The sequence below is a fragment of the Pseudonaja textilis genome, chromosome 2 (assembly GCF_049901715.1).
Source record: "Pseudonaja textilis isolate UNSWEBS1 chromosome 2, rPseTex1.2, whole genome shotgun sequence".
NCBI lineage: Eukaryota > Metazoa > Chordata > Lepidosauria > Squamata > Elapidae > Pseudonaja > Pseudonaja textilis.
The window spans coordinates 42,324,681-42,347,863 of record NC_141991.1 but is presented as its reverse complement, the minus strand read 5'-3'; the positions used below and the strand labels follow the sequence as shown (position 1 = coordinate 42,347,863).

Below are 23,183 nucleotides of genomic sequence, written 5' to 3'. Positions count from 1 at the left end.
AAAAAGGCAAACAAATTGGCCTCTGATTGTGTAGAATACACTACTAGCTTTAAAAAATGCAGAAAAAGAAACAGTTATTTGGGAACAAACACACACAGACACACACAAACAAACACACTTTCCAATTAAGTAGTAACTTACTTGCTTGCCACTTAGTTGATAAAAAGAAAGCCTTTGTCCCCAATCTGCCACAGCTAAAATATCATTATGCTCATCTCTATTGGATATAAGAGAAAAGCAATTATGTAGCAACAGTGCAACAAGCAGATATTGTTTGTCAGTGGCAATATCATTAGTTAAAATATCTTCTAAAATCTAGATACAGGCCAGCAATTCTTATACTTCCTTATAAGAGTGCAGGGAAGATTAATACTATAAAAATGTCTACTATTAATCTTCCCTATACTCTTGACATAACCTTGCCAATGGAAAACTAATTCTCGAGTCAACTAACAGAACCAAAATTATTATTTCATGCATACTAGATGCATGCTTTGGGGAAAAGTTGAGAGAAATTTAGCCAATAGCTAGATTGTTCAATATATACCCTGTTTCTCCAACAATACGGCCTCAATAGGAAGTCCCAGCATTTTTTATAGGCATGAAATGAAATTAAGCCCCTTCCCCCAAATTAAGGCCTATATTAAAACATGCGAAATGGGGGGGAATGGTGGGAGGGCTTGCCATTAGGAAGTACTTTTGTTGCATACCCGGATATGGTGCTGCCTGCGTTGACCCCGATACTAAGTGCCCCACCAACGCCAAGGTCAACATCCAAGCCGTCGCTGCCCACCCGCCCAAAGATGCAAGGGGGGGAAATTAAGTCACCCCCGAAAAGACGTCCTAGCCATTTTTTCAGGGCTCAAAAAAAAATAAGACTCAGCCTTATTATATGAAAAATACGGTAGTATTGGCTCTTACAGTTTCATTTTTATGCCACATACAGAAATTATATCTTTTTCATGGAAGACTCAATGTTTTTGTAAGTTATAATGCTTTTTTCAGCTGTAAACCCAACAGTGTGGAAACTAACAAGACGTCAAAAAACATGCATTGCATGCTTATATGATTGGGAAGAGTTTAATATTATAAAAATGGAAGGACATTCATTCTGTCAGACACAACACCCTGAAGAATGCATTACTCTTTTCATATCAGGATTGGAGGCCTGTTTAGAAATTTGGTCTGCATTTAAATGTATGGACGTGTGGCTGTAAACTTTCATTTCCCTCCCCCCTCTTTTTATATTAAGTAAACTGATTTAAATGTACTGTATATGAATAAACATATCTATAAGATTAACTGAGCAATTTGTCAGGGATGAATATTCATGTAACTTTTTTGAATTTTTCTTTTACGTTTCATAATTGCATCAAATATTTGTATGTGCTAAAGTAATATATCGTGTTCCCTCAGAGAGTAATAACAAAACATTTTCTGGGACAGATTTTGTTTTCGTTATTTCTTAGATGCTGGTCCTGATAACTTGACCTGCTGGTAACTATCTCAAATATTTAGTGAAATCTAATTTAGCATTTTCTGTAATAGCTATAGGGATGTGGTTGCTCCGTGCCTAAGACACTGAGCTTGTCAATCAGAAAGGTCGGCAGCGGTTCGAATCCCTAGCACCGTGTAACAGAGTGAGCTCCTGTTACTTGTCCCAGCTTCTGCCAACCTAGCAGTTTGAAAGCATGCAAAAATGCAAGTAGAAAAATAGGGACCATTTTGGTGGGAAGGTAACAGCATTCTGTGCACCTTCGGCATTTAGTCATGCCGGCCACACGACCACGCAGACATTTTCAGACAGTGCTGGCTCTTCGGCTTTGTAATGGAGATGAGCAGCGCCCCCTAGAGCTGGAAACAACTAGCACGTATATATGAGGGGAATCTTTACCTTTTATAATAGCAATATATTTTCAGAATTTCCAAATAAGAATTCCCTATCCTATAGGAGAAACCGTGGGTGTTACTACTGAGCTATAATAATGTTTTAGCACATATATTATTCCAGCATTTTAAGAGAAGGCAGCATCTTCCTTCCTATTAATAGTTAAAAGTTGGATTTAACCTACATGACTTTTCCCACTGAACTGCTTTTGGATATTTCAGTGAGCTTTTAAAGCAACACAAGGTGGTAGATCGCAGTTCACTGGAAGGAATTAATGATACACTGTGAATATTTTTCCAATTTCCTTTAGTTCTGAGAGTTTGTGGTATCAAATTTCTTGAATATGGGAAAACATCTGCCTCATACAGGAGTTTGTGATAAGCTCAACTTTTAGTATACCAGGCCAAATTCGAGAAGGAAGACAAATTGGCAAAAATCAGTATAGAAAATTTTGTGAAACTCATTATACCGCTTTTACATGATGATATAGATTACTTGTGGTAATGAAATGTGAATCAGTAGTATTCCATACATATCTATATTGATCCTAAAATGGTATAGCTTTATTTCCTTGATATTTCACTCACGAGCTGGCATTCCTAGGACTCTCATCTTCCTCACGTTCTTCTTCCTCTGCCTCACTACCCTGACTACTGCATGTGATGGACTTCAGAACTGGTATATCCTCTAAACAGGTGTGACCTGCCTCGTCATCTTCTTCGCTGTCTCTAGCACTCCAGAGATTCTCCCAGCGACTGCAAATACCAATTGTTTGTTCACATGAACTACTGACACACAATTCAACTTTCAAAATATGTTAGTTCAAAGGTCAGACAAGACTTGCAGTCTCCCTTAAATGTTCTAGAATATACAGAATGTATTGTTTCAGATTTAAAAAAAATTAATCAGGCTGCAGAAAATACAGCACTTTAAAACAGAGACTTTAGGGAGAAAGGTAATGGAAATAGCTGATCTGGACCCATACACATACATCATTTGAAATGATTGGGTGGCTCAATACTTCTCAGTCACAATAGTAAAACTAATCAATTAATATAGAATGCCAACATTATCACTACAATACTTTCTCAAAGTTTTCCCATATAGTCCCATGTATTAGGCCACTGAAATCAATGAACAAAATAAGTACATTGGCATAGGACGCAGTGAAAAGAATGGGGGGAAAGTTCAAATAAACATCCTACCTCTTAGCCTCTTAAGAGTCTTAAGAAGCTTGTCTCTAAAAATATTGTTTGCAATAGTACCAAATATCTGTAGTTCGGGTGTAGGGTGTAGGGTGAAGGTTTGTCTTAAAAATATTCTTTTTAAGAAACTCAATCAGATATCCATTTAAATGTTTTTAGACATTGTTAGCATGTATCTTCAGAAACACTATATAATTAGATGAATTTGCTACCATATACTATGCAAAACAGATCTAGCTCCTTAAATATTTATCATAGCCTCCTTGGAGTATGAGGAATGGAAAAACAGGATACAGCTTTCTCTGCAAAAATTTCTCATGTTTATGTAAAACCAATCCTTGCAGTCAAATTCTTTTATCAAGGACCCCACAATTTTTTTATGCTTGTTTTTAATGGTTTTACTATACAGTGATAAGAAGTTTGTAGTGAATTATAAACACTTTTGGAGGACATTCATACAGCACATAAATGATGAAAAAGTAGAAATTAATAATTAATGAATATTATTTATTGTGATGCCCTCTACATTTCTCTATTTTTATTAAGCAAAAGGAGAAAATTCCAGAGTGAAATCTGGAGCAAACACAAGCAACTTAACCACTCAGCTCTTAGGAACAGAAACTTCGTATGTTAAGCAAACCGAGTAAAAGAAAAGATGATCTTTCCTATGGCCACATGTAATATGGAAATATCTTGTTTCTTACATTAAAAAAAACTTCAGGATTTATTCCCAAAATTAATGACAGATCTGTAGTAATATGCTGACTCCTGAAATCTACAGGCTACTTTGCCATGATACTTATTAACGCTACTAAGAACACACTGAATGTATGAATCTTTATATTTTCACTCAAGACCCAAACATGTTACCTTGATGGATTCCAAGAAATAGACCAAACTGGAGATAAAGATCCTCCTGGTCGTTCAATTTTGACTTTCTCTTCACCACTTTTATTCCTAATGCTGACAATACCATTGTACAACCCCAAAGCGAGATACTGTCCATCATTTGTCCAACTAAAAAAAACAAAAACAACACAGTAGGCTAAATGTTTCTTAGAGCTAGAGGGAACCAACATTATGAAATGGAGGATATTTGGGGAGTGGAGAGTTTGCTGAGGGAGAAAGGGCACCCTGGCACTGATACCACCTGGCCAATTGAGTCAGGAAGGGCTGCTTTCAGCTGCTAGACCAAAAGCAATGCCCCATTCCTACTTTAGCTGCATCATGTTTTGTGTGGAGCAGCAACTCATAAACATAACTTTGTTATCATTTGAAAGCCCAAATTAGAATCTTTGAGCCAAAGAGTTACATACCTACAACAAGTGATCTTATTGCTAACTTTATGTTTGTTGACTGATTTCTGTTCAGGAGACCACAGTCCTTAAAAACAACAAAATCAAAATACAGAAATTAAAAAAACACGGTTATAATTATAAGAGCATTCAAAAGCAGTTATGCAATAACTGCTAAAATAATGACATTAATGTTCATCATATATGTTATTCATCCTAATAAGATTTATTTCAGTCTGACTATCCTCTCCAATATCAGTACCCATTTCTGTGCCGCGTAGAATTTCATAATGTCATTACCTATCATCTATAAAGAAAGGACTACAATGATCTGGGAGGACTGTACTGTAGCTCAATGGTAATGCCTCAACTGCATGAAATTTAGGTTCAACCTGTGGCATTAACAGTTAAGTGAGAACCTAAAAGCTGATGCTAAACAACAAAACTGGACCAGATGGACAGGTAGTTTGACATGCTGGAAACCAAGCTCCCACATTTCTAACAAAATATTATAGCATCTTGGAATTTTATACAATCTGCCCTTCACACTAATGAATGATTCGTGTCAAAAAAACAAGCAGGATAGCTTCCAGCCTTGTATTCAAAATCTGCCATGGAGTTTGGGAAATATCCAAGCAGATTCTAATGTGTAAAGGGCAAAAAAGAGAAAGGAAGTGGGGGGAAGCTTTACTCACATATTACATTTCAACTTTGGGGTATCTAAACCAATATTACAGTAATGGCTGCAATTCTTGTTGGGTTTCTTCCTTTGCTACATGAAGCATTAGAATTTGAACTTAAAAATTCGGCAATGGGGAATCCATACCAAAATCACTTGAAGAGCAGGATGCAAGTTGATGTGTAACAGGATTATAAGACACACATTGTATAGAATCATTGTGCCTAAAACAAATTAATAAAAAACAGTGAAAGAGAGGCATTGGAAGAACGGTAAGCTAAATCAATATGGAAAAGCTATGCCAGCTTTTTATAAGTAAGGCTATCAAATATGGGCTGTAGTAGTCTGGATAACCTCTGGATAATAGCAGTAAGGGTTTCCTATTTCTCTTTATTGCCATAGATCTAGATTTCGATTCATGTTGTAGGCTGCAGAAAAAAGAGGGTAATAATATCCCTTATCTAATTCATTGGAAAAAATGGTATGTTACTGGAAGGATTCACCTGGCTTCTATTTAAACTTTTAAGTGACTATTAGCTTTGATGGCAATGTAACTGCCTCTAGAGACCAGTGGACTTCCTTGTGCAGTTGGTTGGCCTTTGGGAAAACAGACTGCTGGACTAGATGGGTCAGGGATCCAATCCAGCATGAAACTACTCACACGCTTATAAAGGATTTGTCAAATGTTTTAAATATTTTGTACATTTTGATCCTCTATACCCTCTATATCCCTCATTCCCGGACTGTGTCCCACTATTGGGCCACATACTATTGGGAACCGGGCTGCTGAAGAGGCAGGCAAGCATGCAAAGCTTGCACAGGATTAGGTTGCACGCGTGAAACCATCTCCCCACCACCACTGCAGACACCACTGAAGCCACAGCCACTGGTCCACAGAATCAAAAAGGTTGGGGACCCTTGCTGTACACTGCATCAGTGAACAGTGAAATCTCAATTTAACAGACCAATTAAGCTTATGTTAAATTGCAAACTATGTATTTCTCAGCAATGTACATAAGTTGTATAATTGCTGCAAATAATAAAAAATTATGTAAATTTAACTGCCTCTAGTTAAATTTAACTAAATTTATTTATTTATTTAACTAGTTTGGATTTGTCTATTACTTGAAGTAATGGATATTTTCCCTAAATTTGGTCTGTTGGACCAGTAGTCATTAAATAGATGTTTGTAAATTTGAAGTTTTACTGTACTTGTAAGATGTCTCTAGCCAGCTCTGTTCATAGATGTTATGCTGAGAACCTGTTTCAGGCATTCACAACTCAGATGTCTTTCAGATATGCTGAAACATGGCTTTGTTGACTGAGAATTATGAATGATGATATTCAGGCTAAGTGGGGGGTAATAGTAAGAGATAACAAATATGTTCAACTCATTAATAAGCAGTACAACATATTCCTTTTCTCTGAGAGGCAGCTATCAAACAAAAAAGAAAATAACCCTATGCTCAAGCTTGTGTGGTACACACTAACCAAGCTCAGGAGCTTATTGTTTTAGTAATGAAATGGAAACATAAAAAGACTTTCAACAGTTGAGTCCTATATCACGGCACTATTGAGTTAATCACCTTCTGAAAAAATATTGCTTTACAAAGAAGCACGGAATCAAAAATCCTATATTCAATGTTTAAACTTCTTCAGATATTTACTCAATCAAGTGAGGGGTGCAAACTTTTACAGGGCGAAGGCCAGGATTGCTGACCCATGTTCTATGTTGGCTACTGGTATGGCCTCCATCATCCTCAGTTTCAGACTACAACAAGTATCTTTTCCAAATAGATCCAGTCCCTGTAAAATTGTTTTCTTCATGTCAATATTTCTTCTGTTTAGATTAAAAGTAATTCTTAAACACATACATCAGTCATAATCACTTACGTGTATTTCAGGATACCTTCTAACTTTGAAGTCCAGATTATGACAGTTTTGTCTGCAGCTCCTGATGCAAAGCGTTTTCCTAGGAAAATTTGTAGAAGCCAATATAAAAATTATGAAGTAGCTTTAGAATGAACTGTTAATCTAAAACACAGAAATGTAATAATATTATCATAGTCTATAATTTTCTTAATCTTGCTAACAAATGGGATTACCAGTACATAACCATATTTTATATACATATTTATGATATAGGTTTAATTTACATAATTTTGTAAAGCACCAAATGTTTTTTAATTAGACCAATTGACAATTGTATTTTTAATTAGGATTTTTTTCATTGGAGTACAATTTATAGAAATGTATTAATAATATGATCTCAAATGCACCTTCTAATGTTAGCAAGCACCTGCTATCTGTTTAGCACATTACCAGACATAAAGATTTTTCAAAAAATATTTATTAAATCTATCTTTTTCTCAGTTCATTGAAATAACTTTAAAATGTGTTGTTAACTATCATATATTTTTGTTATTGGATATACCCAGCATCTTGAGACTGGTTGAAAAAGTAACATTTATATGATTATGAAAAGCATGCAATAACTATATTAATGCATACTTTGTTTCTTTTGTATTAGAAGTAAGCAACTAAGCTGTGAAAAATCTTGGCTATGTGCTAAAAAAATAAATTTGAGAAGTCCTGAGTTCCTTGTGCACAAATTCCCAACTGTCAAAAGCAGACACTAGTGAAATATGCTAACAAAAATAATTCAATATTGTACTACTTGGAAGTGAAATTATCAGCAATGTTTTGAACATCCCAAAGAATTTATATTTCTTAAGAAATTTTGATCAGGAGTTGATCAATTCTTTGCCTCAGTTGACAAGATATGGTATATAGATCTTGTATTAGTGACATTAAAAAGGCAAATGTAATTGTACAAAATGTAAACAGTGGATTTCATATTACCATCTTTTGCATATGCTACACAATATACTGTATCCTTATGAGCTTTCAAGGGCTGGATTAATGTTCCATCAGATGTATCATACACCTGTACAGATAAAGTAACACAGAAAGTATAATAGTACAGATGCATAAAAATAATACTTTAAGATAAACTATTTTAAAACAAAGATAATCTGCAGAAAAATGCTCTTAGATCTCCAATTCTATATTGCAAAATTCCAGATGATCCAACATGACAGCAAAGGTACCATAGCAACATAACACACCAAAACCATCTACCATGAAAATTATAAACAATGGCATCTAAGGTATACATTATGGAACAATAAAACTCATAGTAAGAGTATAAAAAACATATTAATCAATAATTCAGTCATTAATCAGAATAATCATACACTAAAATTGCACAATTCATAATTCCATATTCATGTTTTATTTTCCAGCATTTTGAATTATATTTAAACTCTATTGGACACCAATATAAAAATTTAAGCACAAATGCAATATACTCTGATGGTTAAGACCTGCCAGCAAACAGAATCAAAATACCATTTCTAGCTTCCAGAAATCTTCAAAAACAGCCCCATATGAAGCACATTGAAGGTATCCATTTACCCACCGAGCAGTTGCCATATATCAGGAGGCTTCCCAGTTTACATATTTACTTCTTGAGGGATAGCATCTCCCACTTGAGATACAACACTGGAAACAAACAGAAACCTGAACAAACCAATAGTATCTTGCCTGGCTTTTCCATCAGTTCATTTTGTCTCATTCAGATCCTAACAGCCTTTAGACATCAGGACAAGACTTCCATATCATGGCCCGGGGTATCCCAGGATAGCAATGGAAAAGTTATCAGTATGTTGAGGACACTACATCCTGAATTGACTGATCACTTGTCTCAATGACTGCATATAGATGTTCAACAAACAGAAAGATAATGAAGCCCTGTAGCACCCCATCACCAAATGTTTACTGGGCTGATCTCACCTCCCCTATAACTACTAACTGAAACCACCTGCTAAAAAGGACTACTACTATAGAACAATGACTCCAATCTCCAAGTGTAGCTAACTGCGAAAGGGACAGTTCCCTTACCAAATCACTTCAGAGGTAACCCACTAGCACAATCAATGCCATCTTCGTTGCATGCCTAGGCCTGAATTCTGACTGAATTCATGAGGAGACTTTGGTGCCCCATCAGCTTGTTTTCTGACAGACATTTCATAACCCAAAATTGGTTACATCATCAGTGCTAGTGGACTAGCACTGATGATGTTACCTAGTGTGGATAATGAAACATCTGAAAGAAAACAAGGAAGCACCAAGGATCCCCCATGTCAACTCTAAGCCTCAAATATTCTCCTTTATTCATGTCTGAATTTAGCATTCAAATAATCCGCCTTTTCTAGGGTATTTTCTAATGTCTCTCCACTACTCTCAAGTAAACTACCTCCCTATCCCCACTTCCCAAACAAGTTTATAATCCTGGGATTTCTTGGTAATATTCTGTTTAAGTATTAACACCATTTCAAATAATGTTTCTAATTGAAATCTCTTTTAGGCCAGATATTGTATTTTTAAAAACCTCATACCAGTAATCTGTTTCCAGATGCAATTATTAGTTGTGTTCCATCAGGCTTAAAGGCAAGGTCGTAGATACTGTGAAAACAAAGAATGCTGTTAAAAGGCAAGTTCTTTTATCTACTTATTAGTTATTTTTATGAGATAGGTCAGTAGTCTACAAAACAGTTGTATAATGTATCAATGTGGCTCAGTTGGTTTTAGTTTAGGATACTGTGTGGAACCAACAATTGTTGTGGCCAAATTATTAGACATACCTTAGTGTTGTACAACTAAATTATTCTTCTGTTTTAAGAAAATTGTGGATAAGTATACAGGTAGTCCTCGATTTATGACCACAGTTGAGCCCAACATTTCTGTGGTTAAGTGAGATATTTGTTAAGTGAGTTTTGCCACATTTTACAACCTTTCTTGCTACAGTTGTTAAATGAATCATTGCAGTTGATAAGTAACCCATTGTTAAGTGAACCTGGCTTCCCCATTGATGTTGCTTGTCAGAAGGTAGCAAAAGTTGATCACACCACCTTGGGACAGAGCAATGGTCAAACAGAGCAACAGACAAAAGTATGAACCAGTGGCCAAGCAGTTTTGATCCCATTATCATGGGGATGCTTCAAAGGTTGTAACTGTAAAAAAACAGCCATGTCATTTTTTTTCAGTGCTGTTGTAACTTTGAACAGTCACTAAATGAATTGTTGTACCTCAAGGACCACTTGTACTTTTCCAGGTACTTGTTCCATTTTTACCTCAGAAAGATCTTGAGATTCCCAGCCATTTATTATGTAACACATTTGGGATTACATAAGACAAAAAATGGGAGAGGCATACCTTATTATTTAAGCTACTGTATACAAGCAGGGAGCAAGCCTGATGAAGTTATCTAGTTGGGTCACGAAATATCAACTAAGCAAACAACTAAGCTCAGAGAGCACCAAGGACTCCACAGTTCAGACCCGAGTTTTTTTTTATTTTATTTATCTATCCACCTACCTACCTACCTGTATCCACCTACTTACCTACCTATCTTCTCTTATTTCATTAACTTATGTTATGTAAATTTAATAAATGCATTTATATTGGAGTTATTTAAAATAAGCCATAGCAGAATAGAGAGGTGAAAAGAGCACATGGTAGTAGCGGTCCTTCTCAAGAGTCCCTCCTCCTGCTAAATGCAGCTCTCTTCCCCATTATCCTCCCCAGCCCCGTTTCGGACAGCGGACCGTCTCTTACCACTGCTCGACCTTATCCCTCCAAGTCAAGGCAGCTCGCATGTCGTCCCCTTCAGGTGCATCGCCTGCGCCGACACCCAACTCTCTCACTCTTTGGGGGTGTTTTTTGTTTGTTTGTTTGTATTTATTGACGCAGGACGCCAGCCGGCCTCCCAAGGCAACACGCATGCGCACTCCTCTTTAAACGCCTGCGAAGGTCCAAGAAATGCCCCGTGCGCAAGCGCAATCAGCCCCCCCGTAGCGTCGTCCGCGCATGTCTTCAGTTCTTCGCCGAGCCTTTTCAGATTTTACTGTATTATTGATTCCAATATCCCGCGGAAGAGTAGGGAAAGTTAGTGCCGCGAAAAGAGGCGGAGACGACATCGAAAGTGCGCTTGCGTCATCGGGGGGCGTGGTCAATCGAAACTGTGGTGTGTGTGTGTGTTTTTTTTTTCCCTCCTTTCCCCTTCCTAGGAAAAGATCGTTAGACTCTTCTGTTTTCCGGGACGAGGTTGTAAGAGTTTAAAGTGCGCATGCGTTCAATGAAGATAGACGTATATAATAAGAATTGGCGCCTTTTGCGGGAGGTCAGTCGTGGTGTTAGAATGGGAAGAGAAGGATCTCTATGAGATCAGGTAAGGAGTTTTTTCACTAGAGGAAACCGAGAAGAGATGGAAAATATTACTATAGCCATTAAATTGTGCCAATCGGCTTATTCTATTGATTTGGTCTCAGTGATGTCATAATAGAAGTGAAACCTCTTTGCGTTCTGTCGATTGGGTTTGACAATGATGCGTGTTAAGTTTTCTCACATCGTTTTGGGATTAAAAACTCTTATTTAATAGATTAGTTGTTGGTCTGCGGTGCTCAGTTTTGCATTGATAACAGGCAGCGCCTGTTTGTTCTGCAAAGTATCTCTCGATTTCCCAAAAGGTAAGAAGAAAACTGAAGCTGCAGCATGGGAAAAGTGCTCTGGTACGGCAGCAAGTATAAAATTAGCAATTATTTTTGTAACAGACCCATTCAACAAAGTATTTTTTTCTGGTAGCAGACATGCAAAGAATTGAGTCGTATTTCTAAATTTGTATTTGAAGATGCAAATTCCTAGAAGATAGAAGCATAGTTGCTTGCCTTATGAAAGTAGAAATTGCACTACTGTAATTAGATGGATCTGACCAAAACTCATAACATCTAGGAATCAGTCCGCAGGAGGTAGAAAGTCAATAAGGTAGTTAGTTGTACAGGAGTAAAGAATACAAATTAAAGTGTCTGCTTGGCCATGAAGTTCATGGTGCAATTTTAAGCTATTAATTTGCTCTCAGTCCAACCTTAGCAGGATTGTTAAATGATAGGAAAGACCTTATAACAAGACCTTGAATTTCTTAGAAAAATGTTTCTTCATCCTGGCAACTTCTATATCTGAATTTCAATTCCTAGAACTTTCAACAAAGGCCACATCGGTAGAGGAATTTTGGAAGTTGAAGTCCACCCATCATGGAGGCATCCAAGATGGGAAACACTGAGATAATAAACTAGATCAGAATATCTTATTGTATAAATTTTCTATGGCTCCCATATCAAAATATTGACAAATGTTTGGAGCTAAAGCTATGTATAAGTGACAATGCAGGTTCATCATCAATGAGTGCTTTCACTTGGAATAGGGGGGAAAAAAAGGAAGGTAGAAGAGGATCGGTTGAAAGAAATGCAGAAAAAACGTTTTAAATTATAATAAGGTTAAAAAAGATTCTGTACAACAAGAGTGGCTTACAAAAATTGGTCCTGTTTATTGACAGTGATATATACTATAAGTGATACACAATCAAAGAAGCAAAGAGAATTACTTATAACTGTTCTAGAAGAAAGTTTTGGCCCTAGGAAAGAAGAGCCTGAAGCCAACACTGAAAGTCCAGTGACATGTAATGGGTAGTAAGGGTCATCATCTTTAGACTTTCCAGTCTACCATCAAACAGTTCCAGAAGAATGGGAGAATACAATAAAGCAAAGACAAACTGGTAGAACTGCAGGAAAATATATTGTTGTCTCTGTCTTTACATTTCTACTTTTGATACAGCTTGTTGCAGTATAGGGAAAAACACTCAATGATACAATACTTTTTGCCAAAAACTATGTACTTTATATATATAAAAAAATCTAATGCTGCTTAAGGTGTTTCAGGAATATTAAGATGTTCTACTCTCTGCTCATAACATACTCACAAATATAATATTCTCAAATACACCATTTCCTGTGATTGTTTACAAAATGTGCTTAATACTTGATACTGTGTTCATCTGGTGAAGTTCAGACTATTTTATAAACTCTGCATATCATCAGTAGAATTGGAAGGGGCCTTGTAGATCTTCTAGTCTAGGGGTGTCAAACTCGCTTTGGATGCGTCACACAATGGCCACGCCCACCCCCATTTTAGCGAAGGAAAAAGTGGTAATATGTCACGTGATGATGACAGGTGTCATTGCGAGTTTGACACCCCTGTCCTAGACCAGCCCTTGCTCAAGACCCTTATAATACTATGTAGTAATATTATAAATATAATTATAAAATGTATAATTATACATTGCACAATTTACCTTTTAGTTGTGGTTCTCAAGGCTACTTCCCTGGAATCTGTACTATTTGGCAAATGTGTTTATAAATTGTAATGGTATTACTGTTTTGATTTTTCTTTCCAAAATAGTAGTTTATCGTTATATTATTTTTCCATAATGACTATGATTATTGTATGCCTCCTGACTCACCCACTCTCAGAACAATCAAAGAAATTGCAATAAAATAAATACAATGTAAAAGAAAAGATTGCATATGCAATGATGCTTAGATTGTTTTTGTTTACATGCATAATTCCCCCCCCCCCCATTATGAACTTAATTTATTGATTGTGCTGTTTTTCTCTCAATGCTCCAGGACTCAAGTTCAGATCTAAACGTGATTTTTTGAATTACTTTAAAGAGGAAAAGACAGCATTCTTACAGCAGAGGATTTTTATTTTACTATGGCGGTTCAGAGGAATACACGGTTAAGAACCAAAAGATCTTCTTCCAGAAATGCAGGCATAGACATTGAGAGTTGCATTTCTAGGAGTCCAGTTTCACTCCCTAGATTAGGAAACAGTGTAGGAGATTGTAAATCTTTTCTAGAAAGTAACTTGGAACTTCAATCCAATGCTAAAGAACCAGAAATTCCTGCTATCTGTTTGCAGGATGGGCCCAGTACTGGAGATATTTCTAAGGACTGTTTTTTCAAAAGTGATGAAAAGGACACTATTCGAAGAAAGATTCAAATCAGAAAATCTAAAAAGTCTTCTGAAATAAGGAATGTCATTGGTGGCCAAAATAAAATACAGAGTCTATCAGCGTGTAAAAAACAGGCACAAAGCAGTAAACGTGCCATATGTAAGAACAAAATGTGTGTGCTTAATAGTGATTCCAGTGAAAACAAAGTATGCCGAAGAAGCTCAAGGAAAAGAAAAATATGTTTTAAGGATGAACTGTTGTTTGAACCAAAAACAGAACAGAATGATAAACAGATTGAACCGTTCTTAGAACACCAAACAAGCACGGAAATATTAAAATGTACTGAGAGTTCTTGCAGCAGAATCTCTGCAGCTGCTAATAAAAACCTTTCAGGAGGAGAAATGCAAAGAAAATTAATGGCTTCAGAGAGTGAAAGTAAACAGAAGGCTTCTACTGTGGATGTTTCCCAGATGTGCCAAGAGAAACCTTTTACATCAGCCAAAGGTATATGTTTATGTACTGTATTTATTTATTTTCAAGAATGTCTATTATTAAATTTAGGTCAGTGTCCCTTTGATCCAGTGGTGGTATTCAACTAAAGTTGCCACCGGTTCGGTGGGCGTGGCTTGGTGGCCATGCTTTGCGCATGTGCACACTTTGCATGCACGCGCGTGCCAAACACGCACTTTGAGCAGGCGCAGAGGCATTCTAACTTTCCTCCTGCAAGCCTGCACAATGCTGGTTGCTGTAGCAGATGTCGCACGGTGCTATTTTGCCCCACGCAAAGCAGCTGCGCTTTGAATTCTGGCCATAAAAGTGAGCCTGGCAGGTGGGTGGGCCAAACACAGCAGCAAAGAGAACTGGTTTGGTCTCCACTGCTCATCGCTGCTACTGGCTCTCCAGAATCGGTCGAATACCACCACTGCTTTGATCCCTTGTGAGGATGGAACCCTAAACAACCACTCATCCTTTCATAATGTATTGACTGCAGATTCCACTTCAGGAGATGTTCTGTAAGGTAACCTAGGGACCAACCATGTCAAGCTTTATTAGTATGACCTGAATTTGAAGTTCTAAAGCCACCCCTCCTGCGATCCCATGATAACATGTTAGGTGCTCAGCAACCACTTGCATTTAAAATATTATTTGCCACAAACATCTACTTACTGGTAAAAACTGCCCATTGCAGACACTGAGTTCACAAGTGTTCATTTAATAACTCTGGATATTTGCTTAATGACCATCGCATCAAAAAATATTGTAAAGTCAAGTTGGTCATGTGATGACCAGCAGGACTTACAACCATAATTAAGCCCACAGTTAAAATTGTAAGTTAAGGATTATCTGTATTCCTTAGAGCAGTGTTGGTGAACCTATGGCACACATGCCACAGGTGACACGCAGAGCCCTCTCTGTGGGCACATGTACCTCACCCCAGCTTAGCTGCGCGTGCACGTTCACCTCCCACATAGCTGGTCTTCAACTTTAGTTTTGAGATAATACCAGCATTCCAGCAAAACTCCATTCCAATCAGTAACTCCGAGACGAGCATAATCTCAAAAGTACCTTTATTAGAGTAGCACCTAGCACATCTGTGAAATCTTGAAACTAAAGTTTCCTGGACTTCCCACCATGTCCCAAACTACAATCCATCCCTTTTTCTCCCATCATCATATCACATGGACCAATCACAATCTGCCTCAGTGTAAAGTCCTTCTCTGCTGCACCACACTTAATAACCTTGAACTAAGAAAAGAATTTTATTTTGTCTACTTAGAACTACTCAATTGAAATCACCCCTCTCCCAACTTCTCAGGCTATGTGGCAGCGTGGAATATGTTTTCCAAAGCTGACACTCTGCCACGCATGCGCGAGGGGCAGGGCACATGCATGTTCCATTTTGAGTGTTTCACTTTGGGTACTCAGTGCCAAAAAAGTTCACCATCACTGCCTTAGAGGTTGGGTATATTTGCAGAAAAAGAAAACAACATCTCATTCATTCCATTTCTCTCTCTCTCTCTCTCTCTCTCTCTCTCTCTCTCTCTCTCTCGCACGCACACACACACACACACACCTCCACATAACCCATCTTCTTCCTAAAAACAGATCTGGATAATCACAGAGGCAATACTATTACAGGTAGTCCTCGACTTACAACAGTTCATTTAGTGACTGTTCAAAGTAAGAAAAAAGTGACTTACGACCGTTTTTCACACTTACAACCTTTGCAGCATCCCCATGATCATGTTATCAAGCTTCAGATGCTTGGCAATTGGCTCATATTTATGACTGTTGCTGTTTCCCGAGGTCATGTGATCACATTTTTGCAACCTTCTGACAAGCAAAGTCAATGGAGAAACTAGATTCACTTAATAACCAAGTTACTAACTTATGAATTGTAGTGATTCACTTAACAACTGTGGCAAGAAAGATTGTAAAATGGAGCAAAACTCACTTAACAAATGTCTCACTTAACAGAAAGTGTGGGCTCAATTTTCATAAATTAAGGATTATCTGTAATTGCAGAAAGAAGGGATTATTGTTTTGTATATATCTTCTGTCCACAAAAGGCATAAGTAAAATTTTACATTATGTATTACTTTTGTTTTACATTTTGCTTTTCTACAATTAGAGAGCCATACTCCCCAAAGAACCCAAGTGGAAAGGCGGAAAACCAGTCCATATTTTTCCAGAAAATTAATCAAAGAAGGTAAAAAAATCTTTTATATGAAAAAGATTTGTGGAAAATTAGCAAACTTATTTTTTAAAAAAATAATTCTAATAGTGTTTGCAGTCTGTTATTAGTCCTATTTATATGAAAGCAAATTAAAATGTTTTTATACCTGCATAGTAAAATATAAGTAGAGATGCCTTGAAATAAGTATAAATACTTTTAATTGTCTTTATGAGTAAATTAATATGGGTAATATTTGGATTATTTATAAACAATAGAATAATTTTAAATATATTACACTATATCAATAGCTGTTTGGTTTCCAATAAAGATAGAGCGAAGGGAGTAATCTATGTATTGAATCATCCCTTCTAAAAGTTTTGGTCAGAGTTACATTGATTGGATTCAGATGTAATGGAAAACCATTGTTTCCTTATGAGCACATGGGCTTTTATTCATGAATTGTGAGAACAGAAGGTTTTATTTAGATTTTAAACAAACGATCATTCTCTACTAATAAAAAATTGGGAACTGTGATTTATGTAAAATTTAAACTACTGAATTTGATTGAGGATTAGACCATAGCCTCTAATTGTTCTCATTAAGACAAACTTAACCATAGTTCTTCATAATTTCAGCCTTTACAAGAGAAAAGGGAAGTTTATAACACTGTCGGCATATTTTGCTTGATGTATTGCCAGTCTAACAGAAGCATCTAAACACTGTCAGAAGGAAACAGACTTTTGATACATCTGATCAGGGGTGGAATCCGACAGGGTTTCTACCAGTTCGGTCATTTACGAGGTTCGGTGATTTACGATGTGCTTCCCAGCGAGCGCCTGTAAATCATCATCAGCATGCTGCGTGCAGAGAAGCAGCCTTTCAAAAAGCCCTTTTTTCCTGCTTTTTTAACTGCAGCTGTGCCTCACACAGCAGCTGAAGTTGAAAAAAATCAGGAAATAAAGGTCAGGTAAGAGCCCAAGTGGGCGGGTGGGCAAAAACATCAGCAGATAGGTTCTATGTCTGCTGCTCTTCAGAGCTACCAGTTCTGTCCAGAGGTGGACAGAACCGGTAGAAACCCACCCCTGCATTTGATCTCTCTCTGGGTTCCAAGCAACCCAGACTGTCTTTGTATCTATAGAAGGAGTAATTGTAGACAACAAAAGCAAATTATGGTAACTTTTTTTTATGCATGCTTAGCTCCAAGTCCACCAAGAAGGAAAGCTTTTAGGAAATGGACTCCACCTCGTTCTCCTTTTAATCTGGTTCAGGAAACACTTTTTCACGATTCATGGAAACTTCTGATTGCAACTATATTTCTGAATAAAACCTCAGGTAAATAAGAGACCAATCATGGTCACCTTGAATTCCCATGTATGGAATTGCTTTCCTGTGGTTCAGTCTAGTGCTGTTGGGACACGTGCAATTCATTTTGCAGACAAGTTAAAACATAAATTTCCCAGGGAGTGCTAATCAGGCTATAAAGTGCTATTTAGTTTAGTTTACTTACTTGTCATTGCATGTAAGTGGTTCTATCCAAATTATGATTTGATGTATTGCTAGTGAATGTGGATTTTCTCCCTAAGAAAAAGGCTGTCATCCAGCTGGTAAAGAGATCCAGAAAGAGGACAATATTCAACCTAAATTATGCAAAGTGAATTAATGCTACTAAAATGGTAGAGATTCAGTAGTAACATTTGCTCAATATATCATGCAAGTTTGGTTGGCTCATATACATATGTAGTTTAAAAATCAGCTGATGAAGTTATGACCATAATGACAATATAAACCATAGGGCTGCCTCACACAACACCGATTTTCTGTCACTGAAATTACTTACATGTAGGAAATGTGAATCCTGTACTTAAGTTGTAATGCATTGCTCACAAAAATAAAGGGAACACTTAAACAACACAGTGTAACTCCAAGTCAGTCACACGACTGTGAAATCAAACTGTCCACTTAGGTAGCAACACTGATTGACAATCAATGTCACATGCTGTTGTGCAAATGGAATAGACAACAGGTGGAAAGCATAGGCGGTTAGCAAGACATCCCCAATAAAGGAGCGGTTCTGCAGGTGGTGACCACAGACCACTTCTCACTTCCTATGCTTTCTGGCTGGTGGTTTGGTCACTTTTGAATGCTGGTGGTGCTTTCATTCTAGTGGTAGCATGAGACAGAGTCTACAACCCACACAAGTGGCTCAGGTAGTACAGCTCATCCAGGATGGCACATCAATGCGAGCTGTGGCAAGAAGGTTTGCTGTGTCTGTCAGCGTAGTGTCCAGAGGATGGAGGCACTACCAGGAGACAGGCCAGTACATCAGGAGACATGGAGGAGGCCGTAGGAGGGCAACAACCCAGCATCATGAGCGCTACCTCCGCCTTTGTGCAGCGAGGGACAGGAGGAGCACTGCCAGAGCCCTGCAAAATGACCTCCAGTGGGCCACAAATGTGCATGTGGCTGCTCAGTCAGAAACAGACTCCATGAGGGTGGTATGAGGGCCCGACACCCACAGGTGAGGGTTGTGCTTACAGCCCAACACCGTGCAGGACGTTTGGCATTTGCCAGAGAACACCAAATTGGCAGATTCGCCATTGGCACCCTGTGCTCTTCACAGATGAAAGCAGGTTCACACTGAGCACATGTGACAGATGTGACAGGGTCTGGAGACGCCGTGGAAAACGTTCTGCTGCCTGCAACATCCTCCAGCATGACTGGTTTGGCAGTGGGTCAGTAATGGTATGGGGTGGCATTTCTTTAGGGGGCCACACAGCCCTCCGTGTGCTCTCCAGAGGTAGCCTGACTGCCATTAGGTACCGAGATGAGAACCTCAGACCCCTTGTGAGATTATATGCTGGTGCGGTTGGCCCTGGGTTCCTCCTAATGCAAGACAATGCTAGACCTCATGTGGCTGGAGTGTGTCAGCAGTTCCTGCAAGACAAAGGCATTGATGCTATGGACTGGCTCGCCCGTTCCCCAGACCTGAATCCAGTTGAGCATATCTGGGACATCATGTCTCGCTCCATCCACCAACGCCACATTGCACCACAGACTCTCCAGGGGTTAGGGGATGCTTTAGTCCAGGTGTGGGAGGAGATCCCTCAGGAGACCATCCGCCACCTCATCAGGAGCATGCCCAGGCGTTGTAGGGAGGTCACACAGGCAAGTGGAGGCCGCACACACTACTGAGCCTCATTTTGACTTGTTTTAAGGACATTACATCAAAATTGGATCAGCCTGTAGTGTTTTTTTACATTGTAATTTTGGGTGCAACTCCAAATCCAGACCGCCATGGGTTGCTAAATTTGATTTCCATTGATAATTTGTGTGTGATTTTGTTGTCAGCACATTCAACTATGTAATGAACAAAGTATTTAATAAGAACATTTAATTCATTCAGATCTAGGATGTCTTATTTTTGTGTTCTCTTTATTTTTTTGAGCAGTGTATATCAGTATCCTAAAAACTCTCAATAGTTTTATGCCAAGTTACTTTTGTGCAGAAAAATCTGTCTGGGAAATTGCAGCCAGCTTTGAAAATTCGGTGCAGATGTTGTTATTCACAGTTTCTTATTTTTGTCTAGGAAAGATGGCTATCCCTGTGTTGTGGGAATTTTTTAAGAAATATCCTTCACCAAAAGTAGCAAGAACTGCCAATTGGAAAGAAATGTCAGAATTGCTTAAACCTCTTGGCCTATATGAACTCAGAGCAAAGACCATTGTCAAATTTTCAGGTAATAGCTACAATATTTCATATGTTTCATGTATATTATCTCTTAAAACCTTGATACAGCTCTATAATATATCAGTATTTTTATTTATTGTGGTTGGAAGACCAAAACTGAGGAAGGATAATTTGCCAAAGACCTCTTAATACATTCATGATTGAGACATGAAGTGGAAATTTATTCCATATATTTGAAGTCATTACCATTTAGTACCTGTTGTGATCCAAAACACATGTATACACAATCTGTATAATCTCTATTCATGAGCTTTTTCGTGTTTTTTGTTTAATTTATGTACTGATACTTTTAAATTTGATTTTTTTTTTGCCATTGTTAAAACAGTTTGGAGAGTTTGGCATTGGAATATTTTAGTAATATGTCATTTTTGGACTTACTGTGAAATTGTTTGAACATAGAAGTGAAATGCCATTCATGTTATTTATTAGTATTCTATTTTTGTTAGGTACTGGATAGTACAACAAGCTCATAACTTAATTTATCAAGTTTTGATTTCTTGTAATTTGCATTTTTACAAATGAGCAATTATTCTTGAAGTCATAAGTTATTTTTCATAAACTTAAAACCAATAGAATTTAGTCCAGCTTTTTATTATGACTATTTCTTTTGTTCCTTAGATGAATATTTGGTTAAACAGTGGAAATATCCAATTGAATTACATGGAATTGGAAAATATGGAAATGATTCTTACAGAATTTTCTGTGTGAATGAATGGAAAGAGGTAATAGATGCTTTTCAATGAAAATCATTGAGAGCCTAATATTAATTTCAGCAATATTAATATTATAACAATATTAATATTACTTACAGTAATATTAATTACAGTAATCTGTAACTTAGAAATAATACAGAAGCTATAATTACAGCTAGATACATGATTCATATGAATTAGAACTTCAGAAAATAACAAAATGTTATTTAAGACTTGAATATCCTTTTTGCATTTTGTCCTTATTGTGTCTTAAAATATAACAATCAATAGCTTTGCAAAGTATTTTTAATATCACAACCTAAGAAATAAAACAGGACCCTCCATACTTTTCTCATATTTATCTGAGAGGTCTTGTGCTAATAATCACTTGCTCTGTGATAGAGGGGAAATTTTTATACTTCAGCAAGTAAAATAAATACAATAAAATGTGCAAAATGGCTTATGGATGACATTAGATCACTGATGTACTGATGAGGCCAAAACATGTTCATTTCTCTTTCAGGTACAGCCGCAAGACCACAAATTGAACATTTATCATTCCTGGCTATGGGAAAATCATGACAAATTAAATCTTAATCATTAGCTCTCTATAATCTCTTGGCAACCCCTTTCTCATTTTTTAAACTGCTTTTTCTCCTATCCCACTTGATTAACTATAAATATGTGTCCTTTTATATGCCTGTTCAGAATTTATTAAATTTTATTCTATTTCTCATTTTCACTCCTTTGATCATGGAAATTTTAAATACTGAAGTTTGTTTACTGTAATACATCAGAACACAATACTCCAGGACTCTGTACAATTTACAATTTAGTAAGCATCTAGAGATTCCAATTCAAGTTACCTAACCAATCCTTTGAAAGAGGCTTCTTCTACTGATTTCCTGGTTGGTATTTCTCATTCAGACTGGATCAGGAAGGTGGTGATAAAACCAATGAAAATCAAGAAACCAATGAGAAGGTGTGAATCTAAACTATTGTGACAGCCCCCATCCAAATCTGTTGCTCTTTATGATCGGCTTTTTGACAACAAATCATGTTAAAGATAGGAAGCCATGCCAATGAATTTAAGCCATGCCAATGAATTTAAAACAGGATTTTATTACAGTTAGAATCTGGCTTGTGGAAGAAAAGAATCACAATTCAATGAGATGTTTCTGAAGAGGTGGAAGGACCAATGAAATGCCAAATTAGCTTTGTCTTCATTTTAGTCTCCTACTTGGTATCTAATCAAGTATTTTTTTTTTCATATTTACTACTATTTTGAACCACAAAGTAGTTTAAACCTCTTTAACCTCATGCTGTATCTGATTTTTTTAGGTGTGATTTATCATTTCAGCAGGTTAATGGTTTGGCAGTAACCAGGAAAAGCTTCGTTCACACAATGGGTTGAATTATACAATATATACTCAGCTATTTTGGCTTGAAAGCCATGATTTAAGACAACATGGAAAGCTATTCCCCTGTCACTGGAACTTAGTTAAGAAACTTTAGACGAACCTTGATTAGGGCCATAGACACATAGTCTAAATGGCTATTCTCTCTCAAGATCCAGCTGCGTGTCATGAATGGAGGGGGTCGTCAAGGCGTGACGCTAGCTAAGATTTACTGCCTATCCCAGTTCTGCTAGTTAACTCCCCGTCCCAGCCCTATTGAAAAAGGAATGGAAGGAACGGGAGCACCGAGGCGGGAAAGGCTGGCACGAAATTGACACGGGCATCCCCGCGGCTTTGCGACACAACGTTCGATCTTCTCCCGCAGCGCCAATCAACTGCATGCAAGCCCGCCCGCCCGCCCGCCTGCTTGCCTGCCTGCCTGCCCGTTGTCTTGGTGCCCACCAAAACAAATTTTTGCCTTATGCTCTAATGGTGGCGCGTTAAGCGGGGCGGGGGGAACCGTTGTCAGGTCATTTTTACCTCAGCTGAGAGAAAGAAAGCTTGGCGAAGGGAACGAGGATTTTTTCCCTCCTGCTTTTTTTTTTTCTCTTCTTCCTCGACTCCAGAATTACAGAGAACTGCGGGCTTTTCCTGTCTTTCGCACAGCCCAGTAAAACGGCGTTGTTGTTTTT

The 23,183-nt window shown here is 37.6% G+C and overlaps 2 protein-coding genes and 1 long non-coding RNA gene across 14 annotated transcripts in view; 1 reads left to right on the top strand and 2 right to left on the bottom strand.

Moving 5' to 3' along the window:
* IFT122 (intraflagellar transport 122) overlaps window positions 1-10,983 on the bottom strand; it is a 66,464-nt gene extending 55,481 nt beyond the window's left edge. For 5 of the 11 annotated variants that reach the window (XM_087923728.1, XM_087923729.1, XM_087923725.1 and 2 more), the window contains exons 1-9: window positions 10,747-10,983; window positions 9,528-9,594; window positions 7,930-8,014; window positions 6,961-7,039; window positions 5,215-5,291; window positions 4,410-4,476; window positions 3,964-4,110; window positions 2,476-2,643; window positions 142-217 (exon numbers count right to left, since the gene is read on the bottom strand). In XM_087923728.1, the coding sequence (XP_087779854.1) occupies window positions 142-217; window positions 2,476-2,643; window positions 3,964-4,110; window positions 4,410-4,476; window positions 5,215-5,291; window positions 6,961-7,039; window positions 7,930-8,014; window positions 9,528-9,594; window positions 10,747-10,913 (933 nt within the window). In that variant the 5' untranslated portion in view covers window positions 10,914-10,983. The remainder of the gene's footprint in view (window positions 1-141; window positions 218-2,475; window positions 2,644-3,963; window positions 4,111-4,409; window positions 4,477-5,214; window positions 5,292-6,960; window positions 7,040-7,929; window positions 8,015-9,527; window positions 9,595-10,746) is intronic. The other 6 variants (XM_087923731.1, XM_026722853.2, XM_087923730.1 and 3 more) reach the window with 2 other exon arrangements.
* A 31-nt stretch (window positions 10,984-11,014) lies between these two features.
* MBD4 (methyl-CpG binding domain 4, DNA glycosylase) lies at window positions 11,015-21,836 on the top strand. 2 transcript variants are annotated; one of them, XM_087923735.1, is made up of 7 exons: window positions 11,015-11,359; window positions 13,650-14,482; window positions 16,611-16,688; window positions 17,853-17,987; window positions 20,242-20,391; window positions 21,021-21,124; window positions 21,618-21,836. In XM_087923735.1, the coding sequence occupies exons 2-7, from the start codon at window positions 13,738-13,740 to the stop codon at window positions 21,696-21,698; spliced, it is 1,293 nt and encodes a 430-aa protein (XP_087779861.1). In that variant the 5' UTR covers window positions 11,015-11,359; window positions 13,650-13,737; the 3' UTR covers window positions 21,699-21,836. The 2 variants fall into 2 exon arrangements, with proteins under 2 accessions (XP_087779861.1, XP_087779862.1); XM_087923736.1 differs by lacking the exon at window positions 17,853-17,987 and having other exon boundaries at window positions 11,167-11,359.
* On the bottom strand, window positions 16,434-23,125 carry LOC148126834 (uncharacterized). The gene is made up of 3 exons (XR_015741615.1): window positions 23,032-23,125; window positions 18,163-18,292; window positions 16,434-16,492 (listed from the first exon to the last, which is right to left on the bottom strand). It is a non-coding gene; the product is annotated as an uncharacterized LOC148126834 (long non-coding RNA).
* Between the last annotated feature and the right edge of the window lie 58 nt (window positions 23,126-23,183).

Bases quoted from the DNA above. Each gene is read 5' to 3' on its own strand.
- MBD4 (XM_087923735.1), top strand. From the start codon at position 13,738: ATGGCGGTTCAGAGGAATACACGGTTAAGAACCAAAAGATCTTCTTCC. The intron at 17,988-20,241 runs GTAAATAAGAGA...ATTTTTGTCTAG, and splicing joins ATTTCTGAATAAAACCTCAG to GAAAGATGGCTATCCCTGTG. The intron at 20,392-21,020 runs GTAATAGCTACA...TTTGTTCCTTAG, and splicing joins GACCATTGTCAAATTTTCAG to ATGAATATTTGGTTAAACAG.